Genomic DNA, 14,439 nt, shown 5'->3' on the forward strand with positions numbered 1-14,439 from the left:
CTGCAGTGTGGATGCCAGAGCTCTAGGTTTGAGCACAGTCAAAAAATTCTTAACATAGGGTTAAAATGCAATGTAGACGCTTAAGCCCAGGGTTCCTTGACATGGGTCAGCTGACTTGAGTCCCACTAGTCCAGGGGTTCTCAAATTTTTTTTTGCTGGAACCCTCTTTAAAAATATTTCAGGCCGTAACAATGCCTCCTGCCAAAAAAAAAAGTGATAGCAAATTACTATACATACTCATAGGAGCATACTCATGATATTGCCACCCTTTCTTCTGCACTGCTGCTGGCAGCGGTGCTGCCTTCAGAGCTGAGTAGCTGGAGAGAGGCAGCTGCTGTACCCCCTTCCCATTCCCTCCAGCAATATTTTTTGTGATCTCATGACCCCTGTACAATAGCCTTGCAATCCCTTTTTGGGTCGGGACTCCCACTTTGAGAAATGCTGCACTAATCCAAGACTTATATTGCTGTGTAGACATAGCCTCAGGGCATGGCTACACTTGCAGATGTAGAGCACTGGGAGTTAAACCAGCCCTCGGAGATCGCAGCAGGGAAAGTGCTGCCGTATGTTTACACTGTCAGCTGCAAGCGCAGTGGCATGGCCACATTAGCAGCTCTTGCAACGCCACAGAGAGCAGTGCATTGTGGTAGCTCTCCCAGTGTGCAAATGGCTGCAGCATGCTTTTCAAATGGTGGGGGGGTGGAGTGTCAGGGAGTGTGTTGTGTATGTGGGGGAAGAGACTGTGTTTTGGGGGGCAGAGTGTGTGTCAGCATGATGTCTTGTAAGTTCAGACAGCAGCAGGGGAAAACCCCCAACATCAGTCCCCTCTCCCCCCCCACACGCCTGCCTTGGTGGCAGTAGCATTCCACAGTAATGGTTTGATTTGTCCTGGAGCAGATAAGCATGCCCGCTGTCAGAAATGGAGCTTTGAAAGGGGATGGCCGCATGCCTGCAGCCGAGTTCAAAACAATGACAAGAGTGGCCACTTGACTTCAAGGGATTATGGGACTTTTCTGGAGGCCAATCACAGCGCCGTAATGCAACACGTCATCCACACTGACACCCAGGCATTTAAGCCAGGGTGCAGCAAGCTCTATGATTCTCATGGACATGGATTACCAGGAGCACTCCAGCTGCAGAGTCCAGGGGCTCTAAGTGCTTTGCCAGTGTAGACACCTTAGGAGATAGGGCACCTGGGGCTGATTTAATGCGCTCTAACTTGCAAGTGTAGCCAAGGCCTAAGAAGCTTAGTTCTGAGGTAGTACTTTAATATACTGATGACACCCAGTTTTTTTTAATCACCCAATCCAATCAGTGCTGTTCGAATGCCTATTCCAATACTGGGATCAGATTGGGACATGGATGAAAACTAGGTGACTAAAGCTCAATCCACATAAAATTGAAATAATGTTGGTAGATTAGGGGAAGTAGCCAAATGATACAGTGAAGCGGATGTCACTGCCAATTAAGGACATTTGTCTGCCTTTTATTCCATGGGAATGCATCTTGGCTGTTGTGTTTTAACCTCAGCTGTGGCTGAGTGAAAACACAGAAGCAGAGTCCAGAAGTACTTTTAACCAAATGCATCTGAATTGGGCAATGTGACTTTTTTCAGATGCAACCCTGCTAAAATAACCCAGAAGGAAGGCACCACTGTCTGAAGAATTGGACATTTGGCTGAAAGTCAGGAGACCTGGGTTTTATTCCCAGCTCTGACACTGTGTGACCATGACCAAGTCACTTCACTTCTCTGTACTCTCACACACTATGTCCAACTTGTTTGGGGCTTGTAAGTGCTACTGCAATCCTTAAACAAAATAATAATCTGTATCTTTGTCACCTAAAGACTGGATTACTGCAATGCACGCTACATGGGGATACAACTTAAATCAATTCAGAAACTTAAGGTGCCACATTTTGCACCAGCTTTCTTATTAAGGCCCTGTCTACACTGCCACTTTACAACACTGCAACTTTCTTGCTCAGGGGTGTGAAAAAACACCCCCCTGAGCACTGCAAGTTTCAGCGGTGTAAAGTGGCAGTGTAGACAGTGCACCAGCACTGGGAGCCGCGCTCCCATGCTGGGAGCTACTCCCCTCGTAGACGTGATTTTTTTACAGCGCTGGGAGACCTCTCTCCAAGCACTGGTGTCATGACTACACAGCCACGTTAAAGCGTTGCCCCAGCAGTGCTTTAACATTGCTAGTGAAGACATATGCTTTAGTATTACTTCCCTGGAGTATCATATGATCTGTACCAGTGGCCTGTTTTCTTCTGGATGGAATTTAAGGTGCTAGTTTTGACCTATAAAGTTCTACATGACTTCAGATATTCCCCCTAGAGAGACCATATCTCACCACCACAGCATACTTCACCAGCTTTGAACGGTCAAGATGCCTGATCTGTATCTCCCTTGATTTCAAAGAAAGGAGGCTGGAGATAATACATTCTCTGAAGGACATGCTGCAAGGCACATGAATTTGTGGAAGCTGCTGTAAAGGATGGTGTTATATCTATGAGGGTGGGTGGAGAGTGGAATTCTGTGCTTTTTTAAGGAATTTTACTTCTGGCTGTCAAAATAAGTTTGTGTAACTGGTGTCAGGGGGTGCTGAGAACTTTTGTATAGGTGTTTTTTATTATTTGTAGAAATCCAAATACATACATTAGGCCTAATATAATTCAGACTGTAAAGGCAACAGCCAGCTTCAATCTACTCTGTCTCCTGAGGGCAGCCTCCTGGAATTAATTACACACATTATTGCCTATACATTGCAACATTCAAAATGAGTTCTGGCTACCTAACAAGTGTAGTTTTCTACTTGTGTATACAGTTCTCATCTTCCCCTCTGTTTACATGCAATGTGCAGGGAAATCTATGCTGTATATAGCTCTTTATCTTGATAAAAGTTGTTAAAGCCAGATTGCCTATTTTTCTCTGCATATAACACCTCAGTCTTCTATTTCCCCCATTAGAGAAATCTCTCTTCGGCATCACGACGCCTAGATATTAACTACAGAGTAAAATTTAATTGCAAAGCAATAGGAGTATCCTCCACCACCACAAACTGGATTTTGTTATACATGTAAGTTTTAGCCTTTCAAAGTTCCTTTATAAAAGATACACATATGGATATGGTCATGTGGTGATGGAGTTTTGACAGTTTTATGGTGACATAATATAGTCCGGGGTGGGAAACTTTTTGGACCGAGGGACACATCTGGGTATGGAAATTGTATGATGGGCCATGAATGCTCATGAAATTGGGGGCTGAGGTGCAGGAGGAGGTGAGGGCTCGGGCGGGGGGTGCGGGCTCTGTGGTGGGGCAAGAAATTAGGAGTTCAGGGTGCAGGAGGGGTCTCCGGGCTGGGGCAAGGAGGAGGGGGCAGGAAGGCTCTGGCTGGGGGTGAGGGCTCTGGAATGGAGCTGGGAATGAGGGGTTTGGGGTTCAGGAAGGTGCTCAGGAAGGGGTTCGGAGGGCAGGAGAGGGATCAGGGCTGGGGCAGGGGCACAGGAGGGGGTCATGGGTGCAGGCTCTGGGCGGCGCTTACCACAAGCAGCCCCCAGAAGCAGCAGCATGTTCCTACTCCGGCTCCTATGCGGAGGCTTGGCCAGGTGGGTCTGCGCACAGCCCTGTCCACAAGCGCCACCCCTGCTGCTCCCATTGGACACGGTTCCTGGCCAATGGGAGCTGCAGGAGTGGCACTTGGGGCAGGGGTAGCATGTAGAGCACCCTGGCTGCCCCTACACATAGAAGCCAGAGCTGGGACATGCCTCACATACCATGCAGAGTGGGGAAAGCCCCCTATCCAGCTCCCCGGCTGGAGTGCCAGAGTGGGGCAAGCCCCCAGACACCGCTCCCTGGCGGGAGCTTCAGGGACGGATTAAAACATCCGGGGGGACGGATGCAGTCCCTAGGCCATAGTTTGCCCACCCCGATATAGTTCATTAGCATGACCTTAACAACACGTGCTTAGAGAAGGTATAATCAGAGAAGGCTAACTACAGTTTTAATCCAGCTTTTAAAGAGTTATTAGCTACTATATTTCAACATATACCAATATCCTGTTAACATGTGGGAAAACTGATAACTAAGAGTGAACCAGGACTTGAAAAAGTCACTCATCCATTCCCCATGGTTGAGTGAGAAAATGCCACTTGTAAGTGCTATAAAAGTTTAAATGTTAAATTTAAAATTAATGCTTTTGTATATACTACAATAGTCCCCTTAAACCTCAAACACAATTGCATCTTATCACGCTACAACAGGGATGGGCAAACTATGGTTCACGGGCCTTACGGGCGCTGGGTCGGAGGCCGTACCACACGGCATGGCCCCGCTCCGGCCAGGGCGCTGGGTTGGAAGCCGCACCACACGGCTCCCAGAAGCCACAGCATGGCCCCACTCCAGCTCCTATGTGCTCCAATGGGAACTGCAGGGGTGGTGCCTGCGGATGGGGCAGAGTGCAGAGCCACCTGGCCATGCCTCTGCATAGGAGCTGGAGAAAGGACATGCCGCTGCTTAGGGAGCCGCTTGAAGTAAGCGCTGCTTGGAGCCTGCACCCACAGATCCTCTCCCCACACCCGAATCCCCTGCCCCAGCTCTGATCCCCCTCTTGCTCTCTAAACCCCTCGATCCCAGCCCGGAGCACCCTCCTGCACCCAAAACCTCTCATCTCCAGCCCCACCCCAGAGCCCACAACCCCAGCCAGATCCTGCACCCCTTCCCACATGCCTGCCCCAGCCCTGATCCCCCTCCCACCCTCCAAAACCCTCAGTCCCAGCCTAGAGCACCCTCCTACACCCCAAACTCATCCCCAGCCCCACCCCAGAGTCCACACCTCATCCTGCACCTCAACCCCAATTTTGTGAGCATTCATGGCCCACCATACAACTTCTATTCCCTGATGTGGCCCTCGGGCCAAAAAGTTTACCCACCCCTGCACTACAACATATAAGTGCACATGGAGCTTACAACTGAAGGCCTCAAGCCTGTAAATATTTTACACGTGATTAACATTATATATGTGAGGAATCCCCTAAATGTTACTACTTCTATGAATGTTTTTAGGATTGGGACCTAAATTAAGATAAAACAACATCTGTAGCAACAGTTAAGACAAGGGTAACAGTACTATCATACATTCTCACAGGCTAACAACATGCTCAGCTTGGTAATCTAAACTATTTCAGTTTTTCAAAAATTCCCTGTTAAGTGTATTCCCTCAGCGCCTTTAACATTTACACACTCCCCCGCTCAGGACTGGGCTTGTTGCCTATTATTTTGTTTATCCTCCTCAGGAGGCTATACTCGATTGCTAGCACTAATAACTCTCCACCTCTCTAAAACAACTATCCCCATGAGTCCCCCTCAGACAACAGACCCTATTCCAGGGATCAGCAACCTTTGGCCTGTGGCCCACCAGGGTAAGTACCCTGGCGGGCCGGGCTGGTTTGTTTACCTGCCGCGTCCGCAGGTTCGGCCGATCCAGGCCAATGGGGGTGGTAGAAAGCCACAGCCAGCACATCCCTCACCCCACGCCACTTCCCGCAGCCTCCATTGGCCTGGGACAGCAAACCGCGGTGAGTGGGAGCCGCAATCGGCCAAACCCGTGGACACGGCTGGTAAACAAACCGGCCTGTCTCGCCAGGGTGCTTACCCTGGCAGGCTGCAAGCCAAAGATTGCCGATCCCTGCCCTATTCTGTATATAAGCCCCACACCACCATTGGGTGCAGCACGAAGGCAACCAATGTTTCTGACACACACTGCTGCTACCCAGTTAGCAGAGGTGAATCCATAAACATGTCAGGTGCTCCTGAGCAGCAAATCCTTTGCTCAGTTATGGAGCATATGTTCTGATGCCACTATGGTCTGGGGTTGCGAAACTGTCATTCAGGTCTGCTCATTATCTGACCCCTAAATCATCCCCCTTTTCCACACCCTCCCCACCCTCAGTCAGTCTCCCAACCCCAAGATGCTCAGAGTCCAGAAATGAAGACATAATAAGGACTACTGAGGCTGTAAAGGCACTACCAGGGTACTCCTGGGAAAAGGGGAGGCTGCTTGAGCCATGTTCACCTGAAGTCTTCCTGGCTTTGCAGGGCAGTGAGAGGAAGCCTAGCTAGTCTCCATACCCCTATGATGCTAGCAGACTCTGCAGTTGTTGGTGAGTTATTTCTGGAGGAGGCAGAAGTCTTCGTAAAGGGAAACTCCTTGGAAATGAAAGATAGATGCCAGGGTCTGAGCCCCAAAGTCCTAGCTTTGAGAGAGAGGGCAAAATCTCTAAGTGTTTTGGATAGTTCCTCAGAGCAACTGTAGAGTTTGAGAGCAAATGAAGCTACAGAGTAACATACAAACATTCCAAGATGTACTAGACATTACCTACATACTGCATTCCAGAGGCTTACTGGAACAGCCTTAATGATTCTCAGTGTACTAAAGAACTAGCCAGTCTGGCCTAGTCCACATTAGAAAAATTACCCATTGCTGATGAGAGGTATCAGCAGCACATTGCAAGTTTAGAGCACAGCTTTTCATGATCAACACCATTTCAGAAAACAATGAATAAAATGAAATTTATTCCAAGCAAGTCTTAGCCAGGGTTTTCTCAAATGGTGCTGATTGTGTGTCCTGTTCCCCAAATGCAATTAAGCTGTGCAGTTTAACCAGTGTTGGACCTACTGCTGACAACTGGTGTCAGCAATGGGTAATTTTCCTGGTGTAGATCTGGCCTCTGACTTGACTCAATTCAATGTATTCTCTTTTATCTAGAAACTATTTAAGTTTATTTCAATACTAAAAAAACTAGTGCAGTAACATTTTCTCTTTGCTCTGAAAGAATCCCATACTAATAAATAACATTCCTGTTCTAAACAATCAGCTGAAACTTAAGATAAATTTGCAGCGCACCTCATCACAAGCCCAAAAATAGATATGGCCATTATGAAGACAGCATAAAAGACCTAAGCAGTTATTTAATATTTGCAAGTGTGCTTTTAACTGATTCTAAAGAGTTTGACTTTAGCATTAAGTGCTGAATGCATCGAGTCAACAACAAAGAAGAGCAGGACCATGAAGTGCAGATCCACTGACAGTCACCTACTTCCGTTTGATAAAATAATTGCAGAAAGTTGTAGACTGTACCTATTTTCTTTTATTTCCCATTTTTCTAATACTTTTTTTCAAAAAACTGAAATATAAAATATATGATTACTTTTCTGCAAAATGACAGCATCACACAGACCACTGAATAAAACTCGGAGTAAGGAACGATGCCCCAGTGAGCAGTAAGTAGGTCTAACCTTCATGAAGAAAAATGAAAACTAGTGCCTCTTGTCTTGATTTTTGTAAGGCTGCCAATACCTTAACTGCATTTTTATCTTTTTTGAAAATTTACAGGTCGTCTTTATTACACTTTTTCACAACCTCAAAACTCAACCCTCAGCAGCGATTTAACTGAGTTTTTGAGAGAATAATAGTTTAAAAAGTAAATAGCAAAAATCTTTTTAAGTACATCAGCGGCAGAAAGCCTACCAAAAAAATTTTGGACAATCAGGGTGCTAAACAAGCACTCACAGAAGACAAAGCCCTTGTGGAAAAAATAAATGAATTTTTTTGCACTGGTTTTCACTGCAGAAGATGTGAGCAAGATTCCCACACCTGAACCATTCTTTTAAGACAACAAGTCTGAGGAACTGTCCCAGATTAAGGAGTCAGAGGAGGTTTTAGAACAAACTGATAAACTCATTAAGTCATCAGGATCAGATAGTATTCACTCAAGAGTTCTGAAGAAACTCAAATATAAAATTACAGAACTACTATACTAACTGTGGTATGTAATGTATCACTTAAATCAGCTTACACCCACACCTTGAATACTGCATGCAGTTCTGGATGGCCCATCTCAAAAAAAGATATATTAGAAATGGAAACGGTACAGAGAAGCGCACCAAAAATTATTAGGGGTATGGAACAGCTTCCACAGGAGGAAATTTTTTTTAAAAAAGGACTATTCAACTTAGAAGAGAGATGACTAAGGGGAGACATGATAGAGGTATATATCATCATCAATGGTGTGAAGAAAGTGAACAGGGAAGGGTTATTTACTGCTTCACAAAACATAAGAACTAAGGGGTCAGCCAATGAAATGAACAGGCAGCAGATCTAAAACAAGCATGAGGAAGTACATCTTCACACAACACACGATCAACCTGTGGAACTCTTTGCTGGGGATGCTGAGGAGGCCAAAAGTATAACTGGGTTCAAAAGAAGAATTAGATAAGTTCATGGAGGATATGCCCATCAATGGCTATTAGCCATGACGGTCAGGGATGCAACCCCATGCTGTGTGTGTGTCCCTAAATCTCTGATTGCCAGAAGCAGGGCCTAGATGACAGAGGGATGAGATCGCTGGACAAATTACCATTTTTTGTTCATTCCCTCTGAAGCATCTGGTACTCGCCACTGACAGAAGACAGGACCCTGGGCTAGAGACATTGGTCTGATCCAATATGGCTGCTCTTATGCCTGTAGGGCCTGATCCCCTAGGCATGCTCACTCAGAGGCTGCCTTACATCACACAAAACAGCCAAAGAGGAGGCCCCTCCATTATAACCTTTAGCCCAGTGGTTAGAGTACTTACTCACTGAGGACATGGGAAACCACCAGTTCCAGTCTCCCCTCTGCCTGCTGAGGAAAAGAGATCTGGACATGGATCTGCCACCTCCCAGCAGAGCCCTAACCATTTATATTGTTGACATTACCCAAGATTTGTATTTAAAAGAAACAGACCTTCTAAACCATCTTTCACTTTTAAGAATTACACAGAATACATTTAACTGTTCCCGAAAGAGGTAAGTAAAGGGGCGCCAAGTACCTGTCCCTATCAGAGGATAGGCTGGGGGCAGAGAACAGGGAGCTGTGAAATAATACATGTTTGACGGTGGGCAGGGCGGAGTGACTTTGCTCCCGGCAGGCTGCACTGCCGAAGGAACTCTCCGTGCACCGGCGCAGCCCCTTCTACTGCGCTGCAGGCGGAGCTCTCCCCCGACGTGCCCAGCGCCCTTTGACCGCCAGCAGCGCCCGCCGCACCGGGCGGACATGGGCACAGCGGGGGCTGGGCATCACAATAAACCCGGCGGCCGCTGGATCCCCCGCACGGCGAGCCGCGTCCCCAGCCGGCCACCCCGCACCCAGCCCGGCGCGGCTCAGCGTAGGTGGGCCCCGCTGCCTGCAGCCCCCCAGCGCTGGCTCCGGACTCACCCGCACCCCCGCAGTGTTTACATAAGAGACACACACCCCCCGACGCCGCCCTGCACGCACCGCCCCCCCTGCGCACACACACACCCCGACACCCCCTGCGCGCACCGCCCCCCACCGACACCCCCTGCGCGCACCGCCCCCCCCTGCGCCCACCGCCCCCCCCTGCGCGCACCGCCCCCCACCGACACCCCCTGCGCGCACCGCCACCCCCTGCGCACACACCGTCACCCCCCTGCGCGCACCGCCCCCCACCGCCCCCCCCTGCGCGCACCGCCCCCCCCTGCGCGCACCGCCCCCCACCGACACCCCCTGCACGCACCGACACCCCCTGCGCACACACCGACACCCCCCTGCGCGCACCGCCCCCCCGGACACCCCCCCTGCGCGCACCGCCCCCCACCGACACCCGCTGCACGCACCGACACCCCCTGCGCACACACCGACACCCCCCTGCGCGCACCGCCCCCCCGGACACCCCCCCTGCGCGCACCGCCCCCCACCGACACGGCCCAGACCCCCACACGCACAAGGGCGCGGACACCCTCCGCAGCCGCCACGAGGCACCTGCAGCCCCAGGCGCGGGGTTGGGGGCGGCCCCTCCCGAGCGTAAACACCCCCGGACCCCCCCGCACCCGGGGAGGGGTGATAGCGGCCAGCGAGCGCGTTACCTTCCTCGGCGGTCTCCATCTTGTCTGGCTGACGCAGCGCCGCGGCCGGCGGGCGGGCGGGCGGGCGGATGGTGTGACCGCGGCGCGGGGGGAGGGGGGGCGCGGGGTTCGCAGAGGCAGCACCATAGAGCCAGCCCGGCTCAGCGTAGCGGCCTAGAGCGCCGCGCTCGCCTCCAGCGCCCCCTGGCGCTGCGGGGACGTTGTTGACCCGGGAGAGGGAGGCGGGAGCCTAGGGAACGTCTCGCTGTGTGAGCGGGAGTAACAGCGGTTCCCGGAGTGTCTGCAACAGAGATACGTGTCCCGGGTAGAGTCCAGCAACGCTCCCGCCTACGCCTGTGCACACGCTTGTGCAAACACACAGGCACGAGCGTGCACACACACTAGTCAGTTCTATCAGAATCAGAGGCGGCTCTAGGATTTGCGCCGCCTCTGGCGGTCGCCGGTCCCGCGGCTCCAGTGCACCTCTCGCAGACGTGCCTGCAGATGCTCCACCGGAGCCGCGGGACCAGCGGACCCTCCGCAGGCACGTCTGCGGGAGGTCCACCGGAGCCGCCTGCTGCCCTCCCGCGGGACGCCGCCCCAAGCGCGCTCTTGGCGCGCTGGGGTCTGGAGCCGGCCCTGATCAGAATGTATTGGCATGGAGGACACAAGCGTTTCCAAACGAAGCAGGACCCTTCAGGTGTGGCTCAGAAACATGCTCCTCTCCACACACACACACAGAAATGTGCACATAAGAGAACGGCCATACTGGGTCAGACCAAAGGTCCATCTAGCCCAATATCTTGTCTTCCGACAGTGACCAGTGCCAGGTGTCCCAGAGGACTGAACAGAACAGGTAATCATCAAGTGATCCATTCCCTGTCGCTCATTCCCAGCTTCTGGCAAACAGGCTAGGGACAGGGCCAACGGGGGGAGCCGATACAAATTACTGGAGCCCGGCAGTCCGGAAGGGGTCCTGGGGCCCGGCTTTGTCGGCCCTGCTTAGCCGGTCCACCCTTGCTGGGGGGGGGCCCGAACCTGCTCTCAGTGGCCCTGGCTAGGGACACCATCCCTGCCCATCCTGGCTAATAGCCATTGATGGACCTATCCTCCATGAATTTATCTAGTTCTTTTTTGAACCCTGTTATAGACTTGGCCTTCACAACATCCTCTGGCAAAGAGTTCCACAGGTTGAATATGCGTTGTGTGAAGAAATACTTCCTTTTCTTTATTTTAAACCTGCTGCCTATTAATTGCATTTGGTGCCCCTTAGTTCTTGTGTTATAAGAAGGAGTAAATAACACTTCCTTATTTACTTTCTCCCCATCCATCATGATTTTATAGCCCTCTATCATATCTCCCCTTAATCGTCTCTTTTCTGAGCTGAAAATCCCAGTCTTATTAATCTCTCCTCACATGGCAGCCATTCCATACCCCTAATCATTTTTGTGGCCCTTTTCTGAACCTTTTCCAGTTCCAATATATCTTTTTTGAGATGGGACAACCACATCTGCACGCAATATTCAAGATATGGGCATATCATGGATTTATATAGAGCAGGGGTGGGCAAACTTTTTGGCCCGAGGGCCACATCTGGGTATGGAAATTGTATGGCGGGCCATGTATGCTAACAAAATTGCGGGTTGGGGTGTAGGAGGGGATGAGGGCTCCGGCTGGGGGTCCAGGCTCTGTGATGGGGCAAGAAATTAGGAGTTCAGGGTGCAGGAGGGGTCTCCGGGCTGGGGCAGGGGGTTGGAGTCTGGGGAGGGAGGAATTTGGCTGGGGATGCGGACTCTGGGGTGGGGCTGGGAATGAGGGCCTTGGGGTTCAGGAACGTGCTCCAGGCTGCGACCAAGGGGTTCGGAGGGCAGGAGAGGGATCAGGGCTGGGGCAATGGGGTTGGGGTGCAGGAGGGGGTCAGGGGTGCAGGCTCTGGGCAGTGCTTACCTCAAGCAGCTCCCAGAAGTAGCATCATGTTCCCTCTCCAGCTCCTATGCGGAGGCGTGGCCAGGTGGCTCTGCATGCTGCCCTGTCTGCAGGCACCACCCCTGCAGCTCCCATTGGCTGCGGTTCCCGGCCAATGGGAGCTGCAGGGGTGGCACTTGGGGCAGGGGCAGCATATGGAGCCCCCTGGCTGCCCCTGCGCATAGGAGCCAGAGTGGGGACATGCCCTACATGCCACGCAGAGTGGGACGAGCCCCCTACCCCGCTCCCCAGCTGGAGTGTCAGAGCGGGGCAAGACGCCAGACCTCACTCCTCCGCAGGAGCTTGAGGGCTGGATTAAAACATCTGGAGGGCCAGATGCAGCCCCGGGCCGTAGTTTGCCCACCCCGATATAGAGGCAATATGATATTTTCTGTCTTATTATCTATCCCTTTCATAATGACTCCCAACATTCTGTTTGCTTTTTTGACTGCCGCTGCACATTGGGTGGATGTTTTCAGAGTCATCCACAATGACTCCAAGATCTCTTTCTTGAGTGGTAACAGCTAATTTATACCCCATCTTTTTATATGTATAGTTGGGATTATGTTTTCCAATGTGCATTACTTTGCATTTATCAAAATGCACAGGAAACATACCCAAATTCACAAGGACTTATACAGGTGCTCACATGCACACTTCTGCACAGTCACAATGATAAACACGCAGACAAATGCACAAGCATATCAGCACAAGCACACACACACACGTGCACACGTGAATGAACACAAACATATGCATGCACGCACACCCACAAAGTGTACAAATGCCACATGCATAATCATAGATGAGTACATACATGCAGAGATGAAGACAAGCACAGAAACACAAAAATGGATACCATGCATACACATGCATACATACAAATACACATATATAAGAACATGCAAAGATACATTCATACAACATCCTCCCACATACATACCTTGTTCCCCCTTTGCTTCATACAAGACTTTGAAAATTGGACACTTGATGATGTCGCATGTGGAATAAAAACAGCTTTAAGGAGTTTAAACAAAATTCAGACATCATACTTTATGACAGAGGAGGTATATAAACTATTGCTCTTGACAGCTAAAATTCAGAGTATGAAAAGAACAAAGTACTAGCAGAAACAACATTATGTGGACCCAGTGAAACAAATGGAGGAGGGATAACTCAGTGGTTTGAGCATTGGCTTGTTAAACCCAGGGTTGTAAGTTCAATCCTTGAGGGGGCCATTTAGGGATTGGGGCAGGGCTGGCACCAGCTGAGGAAGCTGGTGCTTGGGGCAGTATATTCTATGGGGCAGCATTCTGCCCAAACCCAGGGCAGCACAGCTGGTTTTTTGTTTTTTGTTTGCCGCTCCGGCCGCCCTGTAGGGGGCGGCAGTGCGGAGGAGGGGAGCGCCCTGCAGCAAACTGGGCAGGGCAGCCCCTGTTCTTCCCTCTCCGCCGACTGGAGTGGAGCGGAGCCCTCCCGGCAGGCGGCACAGTGGTCGGGACCGCGGGACAAGCGCCCCGCTGAAGCCCTGGCCGCCCCCCTGCTCTCTCTCTCCCCCGCTCCCTCCCCTTCTTCCCCGCTAGACTGGGTGCGCACTCCGCTGCACGTCTGCAGCACAGGGAGTCCCCCTGCACCCTGGCTACGACTGCCTGGCAGGGTTTTTTTGTTGTTTTTTCCCCCCTGTTTTGCTGCTCCAACCGCGCCGGTTATTTTTTTTCCCCCCTGCTTTGCCGCTCTGGCCATGCCCCAGGTTTTTTGTTTTGTTTTGTTTTCTTTCCCTGCTTTGCCACTCTGGCCGTGCTGCAGGTTCCCCCCTACCCCTGCTTTGCTGCTCCAGCCGCTCCACAGGTTTTTCTTTTGTTTTGTTTTCCCCCGCTCCTGCTTTACCGCTCCGGCCATGCCCCAGGTTTTTTTGTTTTGTTTTGTTTTCTTTCCCTGCTTTGGCTCCAGCCGCGCTGCAGGTCCCTCCCCCCCGCTGCTCCGGCTGCGCCACAGGTTTTTTGTTTGGTTGTTTTTTTCCCCTCCTTCTTTGCCACTCCGGCCGTGCCACAAGTTTTTTTGTTTTGTTTTGTTTTTTTCCCTTCCTGCTTTGCCGCTCTGCCCCCCCCCCTTTTTTTTTGGTTGGGGCGGCAAAAAAGCCAGAGCCGGCCCTGGATCGGGGGCAAAAATCTGTCAAGGGATTGTTCCTGCTTTGATCAGGGGGTTGGACTAGATGACCTCCTGAGGTCCCTTCCAACCCTGATATTCTGTAACTCTATTACATAAATAACTAAAGTAGCCAACCCTTAAGGTGAGAATACACTATAACTGTGCATGTGTCCAATTGCATGGTTGTGCCATAAGAGAAGGCTACTCACCCTGTGCAGTAACTGCTTCTTCAAGAATTAAAGTTGCCAGGAGTCCAGTTTTCAACCAGAACGCCCAGTCAAAAAGGGACCCTGGTAGCACTGCTGACCGGGCCATTAAAAGTCCGGTTAGCAGTGCATTGGGGCTAAAGCAGGCTCCCTGGCTCCATGCAGCTGTGTGGGAAACAAAGGGCATGTCTCTACAGCCCCCATGGGCAATC

At 51.0% G+C, this 14,439-nt stretch overlaps 1 protein-coding gene across 3 annotated transcripts in view; it reads right to left on the reverse strand.

The window, feature by feature from the left end:
• MARCHF6 (membrane associated ring-CH-type finger 6) overlaps window positions 1-10,018 on the reverse strand; it is a 155,955-nt gene extending 145,937 nt beyond the window's left edge. Inside the window, exon 1 of one of the 3 annotated variants that reach the window (XM_045005038.1) lies at window positions 9,930-10,018. In XM_045005038.1, coding sequence (XP_044860973.1) covers window positions 9,930-9,948 — 19 coding nt within the window. In that variant the 5' untranslated portion in view covers window positions 9,949-10,018. Of the gene's footprint in view, window positions 1-8,875; window positions 8,949-9,929 lie in introns of those variants that run through there. The other 2 variants (XM_045005037.1, XM_045005036.1) reach the window with 2 other exon arrangements.
• Window positions 10,019-14,439: the final 4,421 nt, after the last annotated feature.

This window comes from Mauremys mutica, chromosome 2, assembly GCF_020497125.1.
Source record: "Mauremys mutica isolate MM-2020 ecotype Southern chromosome 2, ASM2049712v1, whole genome shotgun sequence".
NCBI lineage: Eukaryota > Metazoa > Chordata > Testudines > Geoemydidae > Mauremys > Mauremys mutica.